At 34.8% G+C, this 20,248-nt stretch overlaps 1 protein-coding gene across 1 annotated transcript in view; it reads right to left on the reverse strand.

Moving 5' to 3' along the window:
- Positions 1-2,955: 2,955 nt before the first annotated feature.
- EAF2 (ELL associated factor 2) overlaps positions 2,956-20,248 on the reverse strand; it is a 48,919-nt gene continuing 31,626 nt past the window's right edge. Inside the window, exons 5-6 of the mRNA XM_007175603.3 lie at positions 19,256-19,516; positions 2,956-3,381 (exon numbers count right to left, since the gene is read on the reverse strand). Of these exons, the coding sequence (XP_007175665.2) occupies positions 3,335-3,381; positions 19,256-19,516 (308 nt within the window). The 3' untranslated portion in view covers positions 2,956-3,334. The remainder of the gene's footprint in view (positions 3,382-19,255; positions 19,517-20,248) is intronic.

The raw sequence follows: 20,248 nt of genomic DNA on the forward strand, positions 1-20,248 counted from the left end.
CACGGGTTCGAGTCCTGGTCTGGGAGGATCCCACATGCCACGGAGCAACTGGGCCCGTGAGCCACAATTACTGAGCCTGCGCGTCTGGAGCCTGTGCTCTGCAACAAGAGGGGCCGCGATAGTGAGAGGCCCGCGCATCGCGATGAAGAGTGGCCCCCACTTGCCACAACTAGAGAAAGCCCTCGCACAGAAACGAAGACCCAACACAGCCATAAATAAAAAATAAATAAATAAAATTTGAAAAAAGAAAATGCTCCCTATTAAAAAAAAAAAACCTAGGAATAAATCTATTGAAAGATGTCTAAGACATCAATACTAACCACTCTAAAACATTATTGAAAGAAATTAAAGATCTAAATAAATGGACAGACATACCATGCTCATGATTTGGAAGACTCAGCAAAAATGTCAGTAATCCCCAAATCAATCTATAGTTGCAACACAAAATCCAACAGGTTTTGTGAGTGTAGAAAATGACAAGTTGATTTTTAAAATTCATATAGAGATACAAAAAGCGAAGAATAGCAAAGGCAATCTTGAAGAACAATAGTGGAGGATTTGCACTAACCAGTAGGAGACCTATTATAAAGCTACAGTAATTATAACAGAGTGGAACAGACACAAAGATAGATAAGGCAACCAATGCAACAGAACAGAGTTCAGAAGAAGACCCACACATATACTGAGGCATCAGTTATGACAAACGTGACACTGCAGTGCAGTGGGGGAAATGACGGTGTTTTCAACTAAAAAAACACCATCTAGATACTCATATGGAAAAAAATATGTTTACCCATGTTTTTATGCATGGTGTAAATCTATCTTACACCATGCATAAAAACCAATTCAATATAGATTACAGATCTAACTGTCAAAGTTTAAAAAATTAAAGCTTTTAGAGGAAAACATAAGAGAGCATCTTTACGACTGTGGATAAGCCAAGATTTCTTAAATAAGACATAAAATATGGTAACCATAAAAGAAAAAGAATTGATGTATGGGACAGTATTAAAATCAACTTCTTTGTTCACCAAAAGATACCATTAAGAGTAAAAAGACAACTCACAAAGTGGGAGAAAATACTCATATTACATATATTGTCAAAGAATTTGTGTCCAGACTATATAAATCACTTCAAAAATCAATAAAAAAAGGTTCACATTCAGATTTTTTAAGTCTTTTGCAATTATAAATAATACTGTAATAATAACCTTGCAAATAAGTCAAATGTATGTGTAGAATGAATTTCTAGAAGTGAGATTGCTGTGACAAAAATGTTTTTATAATTTTCAGAACTGCAGATTCATTCCCTTTTTTCTATTGAGTTGTTTGTCCCCTTCTTGTAAGTTTGTAAGATCTACCTTTATATCATTTATATTAAAGCTCTGCTACCCTCTATGTTGCAAATATTTTTTCTACTGATTTTGTTTATGGACTTTTAAAATTAAACGTAACTTAAAAGGCACAAATCTTAAGTGTAAAACTCCACTGTATTTTACATATGTGTAACTCACAAAACCACCACCCAGGTAAGATTATATATATTTGTAATAAATATTTACTTATAATAAATATTGGGTTGGCCAAAAAGTTCTTTAAGGTTTTTCCATACCATCTTACGGAAAAACCCAAATGAATTTTTTAGCCAACCCAATATAATAATATATATTATATATTATACTACTCCTATGAATTGAGTCAGTCCCTTTGAAGAAGGTTTCAACCTTTTTAGAATATATTTTTATAATATTTTTCCCATTCTTGAGTTGGTAATTTTGATTCATCTCTTAATAAACTGGAAATTACTAAAGTAATTATTACATGAATGATATGTGAATGATATAATTCCTGAATTCTGACATGTCTAAGAATGCCTTCTTGCCGAACTGTAGATGATATTTGATGAATACATAATTCATAGGTCACACTCATACCTTGTGCTGACGCAGCTTTACTAACTTTAGAGTTTTAGTGTAGTGTTATGGAATAGTTCAAAGCCCACTGATTTTTGTTCCTTTGTAGCCAACTTACTTTCGCGCTTATATTATCATCAGTTAGTGGATAAATAAACTATGGTACATCCTAACAATGTAATAATATTATTCAGTGCTAAAAAGAAATGAACTATCAAGGCATGCAAAAGACATGGAGGAAACTTAAGTGCATATTACTAGGTGAAAGAAGCCAATCTGAAAAGGATGCGTAATGTATGATTTCAATTATAAGATATTCTGGAAAAGGCAAAACTAAGGAGACAGTAAAAAGATCACTGATTACCAGGGGTTGGGGTGTGGAGGAATGAATTGGCAGAGCACAGGATTTTTAAGGCAGTGAAACTATCCTATATGATACTACAGTGGTAGATAAATGTCACTGTACATTTGTTAACACCCATAGAACATACAACACAAAGAGTGAACTCTAATGTGAACTATGGACTTTGAGTGATGGTGTGTGAATGTAGGTTCATCAATTACACACACAAAAAAAGGTACCACTCTGGGCAGGATGTTCATAGTTGGGGAGGCTGTGCATGTGTGGGAACAGGGAGTATATGAGAACTCTCTGTACTTTCTGCTCAACTTTGCTGTGAAACTAAAACTGCTCTTAAAAATAAAGTTTATTAATTAAAAAAAAAAACTTGCTGCTGGTTAGTGACTCTCAACTATAATATTTATCATTTCCCCCAAATTCAAAAATGTTATAGGTATAAATATTAATTATTTATCTCATTAACATAAATGCTTATTTTTACTCTCAAAAGCAAAATAAGAAAATGATTAAAAAGTATCAAAGAGATAAGAGAACATGATAAAATGTGTGAGAGATAAGAGAACAATTGTTTCATTAAAACAATTACTTAGCTTCACCGTTACCCTAAATTTTAGCTTAATTTTCAACCAAAATTTAAGGAATATCAGATAGAAAGGCTCAGAGATGTAATTAAAACCAGGACATTTATTATAAATCAACAGTTTTGCCATTCACAATTGAAAACAGCAGTGTGGTAAAACAGACCACTGAACCTGAACTTCAGAACACCTGATCTGCCACTTGTTAACAATATGTGGGCAAGTAACCTAACCTCTGAAGTTTGTTTTCGCATCTGTAAAACTTCCTAGGAGTTTTGTTAAGATTAAATGAAAACACATGAAAATGCTGGTACCCATAAAAGGTAAAAAATGTAACATCAACTGAAAATTCTGAATCAGATTAAATTTCTCTTATCATCAAAGTTAAGATACATTTTCCTCAGTCTTAGGAATTTTTATTCCTAATATAAAATAAATTGTTACATGTCTTATAAACTTTATACTTATAGCTGAATATTTCTTCAGTCATCACTGTCACTTCCTGATTCACTCAGCTGCAAATCATTTCCTAAAATAAAAAAAGGAAAACTGTAGTAATTGAATATTTAATATTTTAATATTTAATATTTTTGGATAACATAGATGTTTTACAAAATATAACCCCAAGGTGATCCTGTTTAGCCATCATTATGTCTTTAAATTATAGGATAAGCAATCTGATTATTAGTCACATCAGTAGCAACTCAAAGAATTACTATTACCTGTAAAGAAAAAATAAACCACCAATCTTCAGCACAGTTTTAGTGTCACTTGGCATCTATTGATATTTTAGTCTTCTTTCACATACCAACATCACCCTTCTTTTATACCACTGATTTAATTACATCAGGAAATGAGGAGAAAATGTGGTTCAGAAGATCAGACTATTTTGAAGAGTGAAAAAACGTATAATTTTTTACTTCAAATTCAGTCAGAGTCATTAAGTAGTATATGTTAAAGAGTACCTCATCATTGATTCTTTTGTAATTCATCCATGTTCTTACAGTCATGGAACTTACATTCCAGTGGGGGAGACAGACAATAAACAAATATATAATGTAATATTTATCCTAAGTAGGGATAAATATTACATTATTTAGATAGGTCTGGGGAGATTGGTGAGAGATGCTATTTTAAATAGGGTAGTTAGGAATGCCTCCTCAAGGTGGGACATTAGAACAGAGATCCAAATGTAGAGAGAGAGTAATGAAAATACAGAGGTGGGGGAAAATGTCCAGGCTCAGGAAAAAGCAAATACAAATGCCCCAAGGCAGAAGCATGCTTCTTGTGTTCTCTGACAGCAAGAACACCCCTGTGGCTGGAGTGGAATGAATGAGGAAGAGAATGTAGGGAAATAGGTCAGAAAGATATCCAGAAGACCATGGTGTGTAGATCATGGAAAAAACTTTAGATTTTGTTTGAAATGTAATGGGAATTCAATTCACTGGAAAATTTTAAACAGGCAACTGACTTGAACACTATTGTATATCAGTGAATAGACTATAATGGTGTGGAGGAAACATGGAATCAGGGAGAACAGTTATGAGTCTATGCAGTTTCTCATGTCAGATATATCAGCTTTGAGAAAGACAAATACTGTATGACTTCACTTATATGTGGAATCTAAAAAACAAAACAAATGAACATATAAAAAGGAACAGAGTGACAAATACAGGGAACAAACAGGTGCCAGAGGGGAGGTGGATAGGGTGAGGAGAGAAATAGATGAGGTACAAACTTTCAGTTATAAAATAGTGACAAGTATGAAATGTACATTGTGGGGAGTATAGTCAGTAACTATGTAGTTTCTTTGTATGGTGACAGATGGCAACTAGACTTACGGTAATCGCTTTGAAATGTACAGAAATATCAAATCACTATGCTGTGTACCAAGAACTAACATAGTGTTGTAGGTCAATTATACTTCAAAAACAAACAAACTCAGAGAAAAAGATCAGATCTGTGGCTACCATGAGTGGGGGGTTGGGGGGAGGGGAAATTAGATAAAAGGCAGTCAAAAGGTACAAACTTCCAGCTATAAGATCAATACTAGGGATGTAATGTATAACATGATAAAAATAATTAACACTGTTGTATGTTATATATGAAAGTTGTTAAGAGAGTAAATCTTAAAAGAGTTCTTGTTGCAAGGAAAAAAGTTTTTTCCTATTTCTTTTTTTTTTTTTTTTTTTTTTTTTTTTTTATTTATTTATGGCTGTGTTGGATCTTCGTTTCTGTGCGAGGGCTTTCTCTAGTTGTGGCAAGCGGGGGCCACTCTTCATCGCGGTGCGCGGGCCTCTCACTGTCGCGGCCTCTGTTGTTGCGGAGCACAGGCTCCAGATGCGCAGGCTCAGTAATTGTGGCTCACGGGCCCATTTGCTCCGCGGCATGTGGGATCTTCCCAGACCAGGGCTCGAACCCGTGTCCCCTGCATTGGCAGGCAGATTCTCCACCACTGCGCCACCAGGGAAGCCCCTTTCCTATTTCTTTAATGTTTTATGTATATGAGATGATGGATAGTCACTAAACCTATAGTGGTAATCATTTCAGGATGTATGTAGTTAAACAGTTGTACACTTTAAAGTTATACAGTGCTGTATGTTAATTATATCTCAATAAAACTGGGGAAAAAAGAAGTAATATTGGCTTAGACTCAGGTGGTTCAGGTGAAGGTGGTGCTAAGTGGTCAGATTTATAATTTGCTTTGAAGATAGAGCTTACAGGACTATCAACAGTACTGGACTTAGTGCATGAGAGAAAGAGAAAAGTGAAGGATGACCCCCAAGATTTCTGGTCTAAACAACTGGATAAATGGTGGTATCATTTACTGAGATGAGAAAAGCCAGAGGAACAAGATTGTGTAAAAAAAATCACAAGTTCAATTTTTAACAAGGTACATTTGAAATACCTAGTAAATATTCAAGTATATATGGTATAGGCAATTGGATATACAAGTCTGAAGCTCAGGGTAGAGGCCACAGCCGCAAAAGATTTGGGAGTCATTGATTACAGGGGGTTTATTTGAAGCTATAGAATTGGATAAATCTTTTGGGTGGTAAATTACAATGGTTAACAAACTCTTGTATTTTTAAACTACTCCACAATCAACAAAAGCTGGCATATTTTGAAGTTAATATCCAATTTAAGATGAGTACTTTTTAGGCCATATATAAGCTGCTGTAAGATACCTCAGTCCACTGCATGAACTCCAGAACTAATTACGTCACTTGATAAAGAAACCTGCTAAAGCTTCATTTGTGCATCTGGTTCACATGACCATTTTCTTATGTTCAAGGCTTAAGTTTCTACTTATTATACAACTATTGTATGGCATAAGAATGTTTATCTTGATGTGATGCCTGTAAAATGAGTTTCTCAAGTGATACAAACCCAAATGTCCTGAGTTCCGTTTTTCTTAATAGACTTCATACTACGGAGGTTATAAGCACAGCATTACCATGCTGTTGGTTGAAATGTTCAGTTTTGAAGATATGAGATTAGCCTTTGAATATGAGATGCTTAGTAAAGGAAATATGTTTTCAATCAAAATGGTAATTATGACTTGGAAAAAAGAGTATACCCATAGCAAATGCATTCAGATACCTAAACCAATGTTTCTCAATGAGAGCAATACTGCCTCCTAGGAGATGTTATAGAAATGTACGTGAGGGGTTGCTTGTCCCAGGGATTTGCAGATTGCTAGTGGCATTTAGTGAACAGGGAACTTAGGAATCTTAAATGTCTTGTAATGCAAGGACCAGTCGTAAACAATAAAGAACTCTTCTACATTCTGTAAAACTTTTGAAAGTCCAGTGGGATACTCATGTACTTGAGAGATCTGTTTATAATTTTAAGGTCAGAACTAATTGCATTTTTATAAACTAAAAGTATCCTTTTGCACAGATATAAAATTCTCTGAAATTTACAAGGATGCAACTATCATGTAAACTGAAAGAAGACTTTACTTTTATTTTGAGACCTTTACAAAGATTTTTTTCAATTGTTTCTGAAAACACAGTGACATCTATGTTGCTCATTGGCTTTGGGTCAGCAATACAGCACCTCAAAACTTATCTGTGTACGCAGTTCTATGAATATGTATGTATATACCTTTCCAGTCCTTATTTTAACAAGATAAATAAAAAGAAAAATTATTGACATATGAGTTGAATATTGCCTTGCTTCCCTTAATTCCAAATATATTCATTAAAAGTAAGTGCAAACATATGCCACTTTGTTATGTTGTCTCACCAGGCCTGAACATTTACAAAGTAGAATATATATTACTTTATTATAAACTATTTTCATTTTGTCTTAATAGTACATTAATTATTTTCAAAGATGTATGTACCTAGATGATATTATAAAATTCATTTCAGAATAGTAAAGGGGACTTAAATATATGTTATAAAAGAGGGTGTTGAGTCTGCTAAGGTTGAAAATGGGATGACTGCAGTAACAATAAAAAAGGGTTTATTTCCTCTTAGGAAACTTAAAGTTTGGATAAAATATATCAAGCAAAGAAATTCACTATTTTTTTAAAAGAAATTTCAAGTGGTTACTACTTGTATAACAAGATTGCTGCTGATTTTTCCATATCATTTTTGCATCCAAAATATTTCTAAATTCTTTTACTATTTCTATATTTGTGGATTCCTTTGGATTTTCTATGTAGACAATTACATTGTCTACAAATAAGGATCATTTTATTTCCTGTTTCCGATTCTTATTTTCATTTCTTTTACTTGTTTTATCACATTTTCTAGAACCTTCAGTACAACGTTGAATAGAAATCATGATATTAGTCCTCCTTGTCTTCTTCCTGACTTTAATGGAAATGCTTCTGGAGTCTCTACTAGTATAATGTTGGCAGTAGTTTTGTTCTTTGTGATTAACTTTTACAACGTTAAGGAAATTCCCTTATATTCAATCTTCAGTAAAAGTTTTAAAATTAATAAATACTCACTGTTGTCAAATTCAAATTTGTTGAAATGATCATACGGCTTTATTCCTGTAATCTGTTAATGTGGTAAATTATATTGATATCATTCCAGATATTGAACATTTCCTACATTTCTGTGATGAGCTTTACTTGGTCATGATTTAGCTTGCTTGTTTTAAGTACAGTGGTTATTCAATTTGCTAATATCTTATTTAGTAATTTTACATCCATGTTCTTAAGTGAAATTGGTCTATAATGCTTTTTGTCTTGTTCCTGTTCAGTTTTGATATTGAGATTACTCTAGAATTATAAATGAACTGGGTTGCTTACCCTACTCTTCTATTCTCTGAAACAGTTTGTAGAAGATAAGAATTGTTTGTTCCTTGAAGATCTGCTAAAATTCATCTGTAAAATTATCTTCAATTTTCTAGCATCTTGGGGATATGGAGATAGGATGAAGGAGGAAGAGATGTTAATTGTTAATGGTTTCTTCAGACTTTCCACTTCTTTTTGAGTCAGATTTGGTAAATTATACTTTTTTCCTAGAAAATCATCCATTTTTATGCCAAATTTACTGGGATAAAATTTTTGTAAAGTTTCCATAATTAAAAAAATAAAAACATACCATAATTTTAACCACTTTTTCATTCCTAATACTGTGTTTTACTCTTTTCTTCTTCATCAGCCCTAGTTACAGGTTGGTCTTCTTATAAGTTTTCAAAGAAATAACTTATAGTCTTGTTGATTCTCTAATATTTCTTTGCTATCTATTATACTAATTTCAATTCTAATCTATAATACTTTTCTTTCCTGCTTTAAGATCTTATTGTTCTTCTAGTTCCTAAAGGTGAAACTTTCACGCATTTATTTTCAATTTTTTTTAAAAAAGAACATTTTGAGGCTACAAATTTACCTCTATCATTTTGGTTGCACCCCAAAATTGTTGAGATATTTCTGATATTGCTTAATTACAAATATTTTATAATTTCATTGTAATTTCCTTTTAACGTGTAAATCACTAGGTATGTGCTCCAAAGTTTCTAAGCATGTATTTTAAACTATTTTTTGTTATTTATTTATATTCTCATTGTTTTATAGTCATGTGATATGATCAATAAAATATGAATTCTTTTAAATGTGTTATTTCATTTGTCCTAGTAGAAAGTAATTTCCATAAATGGTTTTTATTTATATTCTTAAAAGAATGCCTGCTTCTCATTTTTAGATTGTAAGATTCTACATATTTACTGTTAGAACGGGCATGTTCAGCCTCCCAAGCAATAGAAATAAAAACAAAAACAAATGGGAGCTAATCAAACTTACAAGCTTTTGCACAGCAAAAGAAACCATAAACAAAACAAAAAGACAACCTACAGAATGGGAGAAAATATTTGCAAATGATGCAACTGACAAGGGCTTAATTTCCAAAATATACAAACAGCTCATACGACTGGCAAGGGCTTAATCTCTAAAACATACAAACAGCTCATACAACTTGACAACAAAAAGACAAACAACCCAATCGAAAAATGGGCAGAAGACCTAAAGAGACATTTCTCCAAAGAAGAAATACAAATGGCTAATAGGCACATGAAAAGATGCTCAACACCACTAATTATTAGAGAAATGCAAATCAAAACTACAATGAGGTACCACTTCTCACTGGTCAGAATGGCCATCACTAAAAAGTCTACAAATAAAAAATGCTGGAGAGGGTGTGGAGAAAAGGGAACCCTTCTACACTGTTGGTGGGAATGTAAGTTGGTATAGCTACTGTGGAAAACAGTATGGAGGTTCATCAGAAAACTAAAAATATAATTACCATATGATCCAGCAATCCCACTCCTGGGCATATATCCAGACAAAACTATAATTCAAAAAGATGCATGCACCCCTGTGTTCATAGCAGCACTATTCACAATAGCCAAGACATGGAAACAACCTAAATGCCCATCTACAGATGAATGGATAAAGAAGATGTGGTACATATATACATATATACAATGGAATACTACTCAGCCATAGAAAAGAACGAAATAATGCCATTTGCAGCAACATGTTAGCAACTAGAGATTATCATACTTAGTGAAGTAAGTCAGAAAGAGAAAGACAAATACCATATGATATCACTTATATGTGGAATCTAAAAGATGACACAAATGAACCTATCTATGAAACAGAAACAGAGTCAGGTTCAGAGAATAGACTGGTGGCTGCCAAGGGGGAGGGTGGTAGAAGAGGGTTGGATTGGGAGTTTGGGATTAGCAGATGGAAACTGGTATATATAGAATGGGTAAACAACAAGGTCCTACTGTATAGCACAGGGAACTATATTTAATATCCTGTGATAATGGAAAAGAATATGAAAAAGAATATATATAAATAAATATATATATATAACTGAGTCACTTTGCTGTATAGCAGTAATTAACACAACATTGTAATTCAACTATACTGCAATAAAAATAAATTTTAAAAAAGGTATAGGGCTTCCCTGGTGGCGCAGTGGTTGAGAATCTGCCTGCCAATGCAGGGGACACGGGTTCGAGCCCTGGTCTGGGAAGATCCCACATGCCGTGGAGCGACTAGGCCCGTGAGCCACAACTACTGAGCCTGCGCATCTGGAGCCTGTGCTCCGCAACAAGAGAGGCCGCGATAGTGAGAGGCAAGCGCTCCGCGATGAAGAGTGGCCCCCGCTTGCCACAACTAGAGAAAGCCCTCGCACAGAAACAAAGACCCAACACAGCCAAAAATAAAATATATAAAAAAAAAAAAAAAAGAAAAAGGTATAAAAAAGAAAAAATAAATGTGAACACAGACACACAGAGAAGGAAGACAGAGATCAAGTTTGGAGCACTGTGTCTACAAGCCAAGGAACACCAAGGATTGCCAGCAACCACCAGAAGCTAGGAGAGTCACAAAACAGATTCTTTTTCAGATCCTCCAGAAGAAATCAACCCTTCTGACACTTTCATTTTAACTCCTGGACTCCAGAACTGTGAGAGAATACATTTCTGTTGTTTTAAATCACCTAGTTCGTGATATTTCCTAGCATCCCTAGAAAAGTATCACAGTGTAGTTCCTTCCATTTGTTTGTGCTCTTGCAAAAATTAAATTGCTTCCTATGACCAATTTTAATTTACATAAATGACACTGTGCTGTGGACCAAAAAAAAAAGAAAAAAGATAGAATTTATTATATTAAAAAAAAGGGCATGTTAATTGTGTTGTTCAAAGATTTTATACCCTTACTAAATTCTGTATCCTTGATTACAGATACATTAAAGCTACCATTACAATAGACTTGTCAATTTCCCCTACCTCTGTCAATTTTTGTTTTATATATACAAATACACATATGTAACTACATTTTTAAATATGTAGTTACATACATTGTGAAGGTATATTATTATGGGCATACAAATTCATTACTGTTTATCCTCCTAGTATTTGTCATTATTTGGCCATTCAAGAAATCAGATGCTATAATTTCACTTCTCAAGTTATAAATAATAGCACTAAATACATAAATAACTGGAAGTTCAAAAGACCTTTCCTAGTCCCTAATTAACACATAGTTTTACACTACCATAACGACAACCACAGTTTTACTCTACCACCCATGCTTGGCTCCTCCCTTATTTACTTCTGCTATTAAGTTAGAGCAAGTCGGTCTTTCCTAGATATTTACTTTACCGTTAAAATTAACACAGTGAGATTAGTTTTAAATATACAGAAAGCCCCATTCTCCCCCAAAGAGTATCAACCTGCATGCCTTTATCAAAAAGAATTTACTGAGCATCTACTACGTATCAGGTACTGTGCCAGGTGCTAGTATTCAGTGATAAGCAAAATAAGCAAGATCACTGCCCTCCTGGAGCTTATACTTTAGAAGAGAACAAATCAAATAAATATAAATTTATAAATGATAATTGATATAAAGAAGATATTGCTCTGAAGGTCTATAACAAGGGGGATTTCATCTTTTCATAAAGGTCAAGAAAGGCTTTCTTGATAAAGTATATATAAAACTACAGTCTAAAGGAGAAAAAGTTAACTACATGAAAAGAAAGAACTATTTCTAGCTGAATGGACAGTACGGGTATAGTCCCTGAGGTAGGCAAAAGTATTTGAGTATGGTGACAAAAAGAAGGAAAATGTTGCTAGAACAGAAAGGGCAAGACTCTTACGTTAAAATGTTTTGTCTCTATACTAAAAGAAATTATAAGCTATTGTAAAGTTTAAAGTAGGAGAGACAAATAATACTTGAATTATGAAAAGATCAATATGGCCGCAATGTACTTAGTAGATCAAAAATGGGTTTGAGTAGATAAGTGGTGAACCAGTTAGAAAGTCATTGCATTGTTAAAGCAAGAAATAATGGTAAGTTTAACTAGAGTGATAGTGGTGGAGATGCAGAAAAGTAGATGACTTTGAGATTAAGAAGGTAATATAAACAGGACTTGGTGAAGGTGAAGGATTGACTATACTGTAAAGAGGGAGAGAAACTCAACCCTAGAATACAATCACTTCTGGTTCGCATAATTAGATGATTCCTGCCTTTCACTAGGAAGAAACATAGTGAAAGATTATAAATTGGTTTTGGACAGGGTGAATTTGAAATGCCTTTTAATATGAGATGTGTTGGACTTATGTGTCTAGAGCTCAGAGGTATGGGTCAGAGATGCAAATTTACAAGTTATCTATATATAAGTATTGACTGCAACAGAAATATGGAGATTATCTGCAGAAAGAATATAGAATAAAACAAAAAAAGGACCTAGAATTAAGCCTTGCAGAACCCCAGCTCTAATGACTGAGTAAAAGCTTATAAACTAGCAAAGAAGAGACAGAAAAGTACCTATAAAGGTAGGAGAAAAGCCAATAGGACGTTATGTTACAGAGTCAAAAGGAAATGAATAATTCAATAAGAAGGTAATGGTTGAGATGGCAGACAGCAGAAGCAAGAAGAATGACAATTCAGCAGCCTGTGGAACGAAAACCACATTCGCAGAAAGATAGACAAAATGAAAAGGAAGAGGACTATGTACCAGATAAAGGAACAAGATAAAACCCCAGAAAAACAACTAAATGAAGTGGAGATAGGCAACCTTCCAGAAAAAGAATTCAGAATAATGATAGTGAAGATGATCCAGGACCCTGGAAAAAGAATGGAGGCAAAGATCAAGAAGATGCAAGAAATGTTTGACAAAGACCTAGAAGAATTAAAGAACAAGCACCTAGAAAAATTAAAGAACAAATAAATAGAGATGAACAATACTATAACTGAAATGAAAAATCCACTAGAAGGAATCAATAGCAGAATAACTGAGGCAGAAGAATGGATAAGTGATCTGGAGGACAAAATGGTGGAATTCACAACTGCGGAACAAAATAAAGAAAAAAGAATGAAAAGAAATGAACACAGCCTAAGAAACTTCTGGGACAACATTAAACGCAACAACATTCACATTATAGGGGTCCCAGAAGGAGACAAGAGAGAGAAAGGACTCGAGAGAATATCTGAAGAGATTATAGTTGAAAACTTCCCTAACATGGGAAAGGAAATAGCCACCGAAGTCCAGGAAGTGCAGAGAGTCCCAGGCAGGATAAACCCAAGGAGAAATACACCGAGACACAGAGTAATCAAAATGACAAAAATTAAAGACAAAGAAAAATTACTGAAAGCAACAAGGGAAAAACTACAATAACATACAAGGGAACTCCCATAAGGTTAACAGCTGATTTCTCAGCAGAAACTCTACTAGCTAGAAGGGAGTAGCATGATATATTTAAAGTGATGAAAGGAAAGAAACTACAACCAAGATTACTTTACCAGGCAAGGATCTCATTCAGATTTGACACAGAAATCAAAAGGTTTATAGACAAGCAAACACTAACAGAATTCAGCACCACCAAACCAGGTCTACAACAAATGCTAAAGGAACTTTTCTAAGTGGGAAACACAAGAGAAGAAAAGGATGCACAAAAACAAACCCATAACCATGAAGAAAATGGTAATAGGAACATACATATCGATAATTACCTTAAACGTGAATAGATTAAATGCTCCAACCAAAAGACACAGGCTCACTGAATGGATACGAAAACAAGACCTGTATATATGCTGTCTACAAGAGACCCACTTCAGACCTAGGGACACATACAGACTGAAAGTGAGGGGATGGAAAAAGATATTCCATGCAAATGGAAATCAAGAGAAAGGTGTAGTAGCAATACTCATATCAGATAAAATAGACTTTCAAACAAAGAATGTTACAAGAGACAAGGAAGGACACTACATAATGATCAAGGGATCAATCCAAGAAGAAGATATAACAATTATAAATATATATACACCCAACATAGGAGCACCTCAATACATATGGCAACTGCTAACAGCTATAAAAGAGAAAATCGACAGTAACACAATAATAGTGGGGGACTTTAACACCTCACTTACACCAATGGACAGATCCTCCAGACAGAAAATTAATAAGGAAACACAAGCTTTAAATGACACAGTAGACCAGATAGATTTAATTGATATTTATAGGACATTCCATCCAAAACAGCAGATTACACTTTCTTCTCAAGTGCACATGGAACATTCTCCAGGATAGATGACATCGTGGGTCAAAAGACAAGCCTCGGTAAATTTAAGAAAATTGAAATCATAACAAAGCGTCTTTTCTGACCACAACACTATGAGATTAGAAATCAATCACAGGGAAAAAAAATGTAAAAAACACAAACTCATGGAGGCTAAACAATACGTTACTAAATAACCAAGAGATCACTGAGGAAATCAAGAAATATCTAGAGACAAATAACAATGAAAACGCGATGATCCAAAACCTATGGGATGCAGCAAAAGCAGTTCTAAGAGGGACGTTTACAGCAATACAATCCTACCTCAAGAAACAAGAAAAATCTCAAATAAACAATCTAACCTTACACCTAAAGGAACTAGAGAAAGAAGAACAAATAAAACCCAAAGTTAGTACAAGGAAAGAAATCATAAAGATCAGAGCGGAAATAAATGAAATAGAAACAAAGAAAACAATAGCAAAGATCAATAAAACTAAAAGCTGGTTCTTTGAAAAGATAAACAAAACTGATAAACTTTTAGCCAGACTCATCAAGAAAAAGAGGGAGAGGACTCAAATCAATACAATTAGAAATGAAAAAGAAGAAGTTACAATGGACACCGCAGAAATACAAAGCATCGTAAGAGACTACTACAAGCAACTCTATGCCAATAAAATGGACAACCTGGAAGAAATGGACAAATTCTTAGAAAGGTATAACCTTCCTAGACTGAACTAGGAAGAAATAGAAACTATGAACAGACCAATCACAAGTAATGAAATTGAAACTGTGATTAAAAGTCTTCCAACAAACAAAAGTCCAGGACCAGATGGCTTCACAGGTGAATTCTATCAAACATTTAGAGAAGAGCTAACACCCATCCTTCTCAAACTCTTCCAAAAAAATTGCAGAGGAAGGAACACTCCCAAATTCATTCTACAAGGCCACCATCACCCTGATACCAAAAACAGACAAAGATACTACAAAAAAAGAAAATTACAGACCAATATCACTGATGAATATAGACGCAAATATCCTCAACAAAATACTAGCAAACAGAACCCAACAACACATTAAAAGCATCATACACCATGATCAAGTGTGGTTTATCCCAGGGATGCAAGGATTCTTCAGTATATGCAAATCAATCAATGTGATACACCATATTAACAAATTGAAGAATAAAAACCATATGATCATCACAATAGATGCAGAAAAAGCTTTTGACAAAATTCAACACCCATTTATGATAAAAACTGTCCAGACAGATCATCCAAAATGAAAATAAATAAGGAAACACAAGCTTTAAATGATACATTAAACAAGATGGACTTAATTGATATTTATAGGACATTCCACCCAAAAACAACAGAATACACATTTTTCTCAAGTGCTCATGGAACATTCTCCAGGATAGATTATATCTTGGGTCACAAATCAAGCCTTGGTAAATTTAAGAAAATTGAAATCGTATCAAGTATCTTTTCCGACCACAACGCTATGAGACTAGATATCAATTACAGGAAAAGATCTGTAAAAAATACAAACACATGGAGGCTACACAATACACTACTTAATAACGAAGTGATCACTGAAGAAATCAATGGGGAAATCAAAAAATACCTAGAAACAAATGACAATGGAGACACGATGACCCAAAACCTATGGGACGCAGCAGAAGCAGTTCTAAGAGGGAAGTTTATAGCAATACAAGCCTACCTCAAGAAACAGGAAACATCTCGAATAAACAACCTAACCTTGCACCTAAAGCAATTAGAGAAAGAAGAGCAAAAAAACCCCAAAGCAAGCAGAAGGAAAGAAATCATAAAGATCAGATCAGAAATAAATGAAAAAGAAATGAAGGAAACAATAGCAAAAATCAATGAAACTAAAAGCTGGTTCTTCGAGCAGATAAACAAAATTGATAAACCATTAGCCAGACTCATCAAGAGGAAAAGGGAGAAGACTCAATTCAATAGAATTAGAAATGAAAAAGGAGAAGTAACCACTGACATTGCAGAAATACAAACGATCATGAGAGATTACTACAAGCAACTCTATGCCAATAAAATGGACAACCTGGAAGAAATGGACAGATTCTTAGAAATGCACAAACTGCCGAGACTGAACCAGGAAGAAATAGAAAATATGAACAGACCAATCACAAGCACTGAAATTGAAACTGTGATTAAAAATCTTCCAACAAACAAAAGACCAGGACCAGATGGCTTCACAGGCGAATTCTATCAACATTTAGAGAAGCGCTAACACCTATCCTTCTCAAACTCTTCCAAAATATTGCAGAGGGAGGAACACTCCCAAACTCATTCTACGAGGCCACCATCACCCTGATACCAAAACCAGACAAAGATGTCACAAAGAAAGAAAACTACAGGCCAATATCACTGATGAACATAGATGCAAAAATCCTCAACAAAATACTAGCAAACAGAATCCAACAGCACATTAAAAGGATTATACACCATGATCAAGTGGGGTTTATTCCAGGAATGCAAGGATTCTTCAATATACGCAAATCAATCAACGTGATACATCATATTAACAAATTGAAGGAGAAAAACCATATGATCATCTCAATAGATGCAGAGAAAGCTTTCGACAAAATTCAACACCCATTTATGATAAAAGCCCTGCAGAAAGTAGGCATAGAGGGAACTTTCCTCAACGTAATAAAGGCCATATATGACAAACCCACAGCCAACATTGTCCTCAGTGGTGAAAAACTGAAACTTTTGAACACAAAACTGACAGTTTGAACACAAAAGGAACACAAATTGGAAAAGAAGAAGTAAAGCTGTCACTGTTTGCAGATGACATGATACTATACACAGAGGATCCTAAAGATGCCACGAGAAAACTACTAGAACTAATCAATGAATTTGGTAAAGTTGCAGGATACAAAATTAATGTACAGAAATCTCTTGCATTCCTATACACTAATGATGAAAAATGTGAAAGAGAAATTAAGGAAACACTCCCATTTACCACTGCAACAAAAAGAATAAAATACCTAGGAATAAACCTACCTAGGGAAGTAAAAGACCTGTACTCAGAAAACTATAAGACACTGATGAAAGCAATCAAAGATGACACAAACAGATGGAGAGATATACCATGTTCTTGGATTGGAAGAATCAATATTATGAAAATGACTATAATACCCAAAGCAATCTACAGATTCAGTGCAATCCCTATCAAATTACCAGTGGCATTCTTTACAGAACTAGAACAAAAAATCTTAAAATTTGTATGGAGACACAAAAGACCCCGAATAGCCAAAGCAGTCTTCAGGGAAAAAAACGGAGCTGGAGGAATCAGACTCCCTGACTTCAGACTATACTACAAAGCTACAGTAATCAAGACAATATGGTACTGGCACAAAAACAGGAAGATAGATCAATGGAACAGGATAGAAAGCCCAGAGATAAACCCATGCACCTATGGTCAACTAATCTATGACAAAGGAGGCAAGGATATACAATAGAGAAAAGACAGTCTCTTCAATAAGTGGTGCTGGGAAAACTGGGCAGCTGCATGTAAAAGAATGAAATTAGAACACTCCCTAACACCATACACAAAAATAAACTCAAAATGGATTAAAGACCTAAATGTAAGACCAGACACTATAAAACTCTTAGAGGAAAACATAGGCAGAACACTCTTTGATATAAATCACAGCAAGACCTTTTTTGACCCACCTCCTAGAGTAATGGAAAGAAAAACAAAAATAAACACATGGGACCTAATGAAACTTAAAAGCTTTTGCACAGCAAAGGAAACTATAAAGAAAACGCAAAGACAACCCTCAGAATGGGAGAAAATATTTGCAAACGAATCAACGGACAAAGGATTAATCTCCAAAATATATAAACAGTTCATGCAGCTCAATATTAGAATAACAAACAACCCAATCCAAAAATGTGCAGAAGACCTAAATAGACATTTCTCCAAAGAAGACATATAGATGGCCAAGAGGCACATGAAAAGCTGCTCAACATCACTAACTATCAGATAAATGCAAATGAAAACTACAATGAGATATCACCTCACACTGGTTAGAATGGGCATCATCAGAAAATCTACAAACAGCAAATGCTGGAGAGGGTGTGGAGAAAAGGGAACCCTCTTGCACCGTTGGTGGGAATGTAAATTGATACAGCCACTAGGGAGAACAGTATGGAGGTTCCTTAAAAAACTAAAAATAGAATTACCATATGACCCAGCAATCCCACTACTGGGCGTATTCCCAGAGAAAACCATAATTCAAAATGACATATGCACCCCAATGTTCATTGCAGCACTATTTACAATAGCCAGGTCATGGAAGCAACCTAAATGCCCACTGACAGACGAATGGATAAAGAAGATGTGGCACATATATACAATAGAATATTACTCAGCCATAAAAAGGAACGAAATTGGGTCATTTGTAGAGACGTGGATGGAACTAGAGATTGTCATATAGAGTGTAGTAAGTCAGAAAGAGAAAAACAAATATCATATATTAACGTATATATGTGGAATCTAGAAAAATGGTACAGATGAACCAGTTTGCAAGGCAGAAATAGACACAGATTTAGAGAACAAACATATGGACACCAAGGGGAGGAAGTGCTGGGGGGGGTGCTGGTGGGATGAATTGGTAGATTGGGCTTGACATATATACACTGATATGTAAAAAATAGGTAACTAATAAGAAAAAAATAAATTAAAAAAAAAGAAAGTAATGGTTAATACTGTCAAATGAATAAAAAAGAAGTCTTTCTCTGTATGCAAATTTTAGACCATAATCAGTATGGCTCCACTGTGAATTCTTACTTTTCCAATTACTCATGCTTATGTATACTTACTTAAAGTATTCATCAGAAGGCCATTGCTGTCATGATGTTTATTATGACCGGCCACTACCTCAGGAATCCTGCACTGTGGCATGGTAGACATGGTAGGATGTTTTGAGACATAATTCCCTGGATCAGAAGGAGAGGATCTGCACTCTTCATCTTCTGAATCACTAGAACTATCCTCACTGCTTGAAGATGATGAACTTTTGGAAACTGATGAACTATCACAACTACTCATCTGGTCCATTAGACTAGCTTCTGCCTTCAGTTCTGAAAATAAAACAGAAGTTAATAGTTAGCTTAAATAAATATTAACTATAAATATTAAATAAATATAATAAAATTTGAATGTATCAGTTTCTCACAAACTTGAAGGGTAAAAAGTAAGACTAAACATACATTTACAGATTTAAAGCATTTTATTTAAAAAGCTCCTCTACTAGTACAAAATGAAAAGTAAAATCCCTCTTACCCCCTCCTCAAGTCCCTCTAATCCTACTCTCCAGGAATAATCACTCCTAACACTTTCTTGTGACCATATATGTTTTAAAATTCTGCTTGGAAACTGGCATTTTAGATTTTGACACCAACTCACCTACTGTTAGAGCCTGAGTGTGGTCTTTGTTACTAACCAACCAAGAGTTTAAAAAAAAATGTCAGGACTTCCCTGGTGGTGCAGTGGTTAAGAATCCGCCTGCCAATGCAGGGGACACGGGTTCAAGCCCTGGTCCGGGAAGATCCCACATGCCGTGGAGCAACTAAGCCCGTGCGCCACAACTACTAAGCCTGCTCTCTAGATCCTGCAAGTCACAACTACTGAGCCCGCGTGCCACAACTACTGAAGTCTGCGCACCGCAACAAGAGAAGCCACCGCAATGAGAAGACTGTGCACTGCAACGAAGAGTAGCCCCCGCCCGCCCCAACTAGAGAAAGCCTGCGCGGAGCAGCAAAGACCCAATGCAGCCAAAATAAATAAATAAATTAATTAATTAATTTTTTTAA

This window comes from Balaenoptera acutorostrata, chromosome 4 (genome assembly GCF_949987535.1).
Source record: "Balaenoptera acutorostrata chromosome 4, mBalAcu1.1, whole genome shotgun sequence".
Lineage (NCBI taxonomy): Eukaryota > Metazoa > Chordata > Mammalia > Artiodactyla > Balaenopteridae > Balaenoptera > Balaenoptera acutorostrata.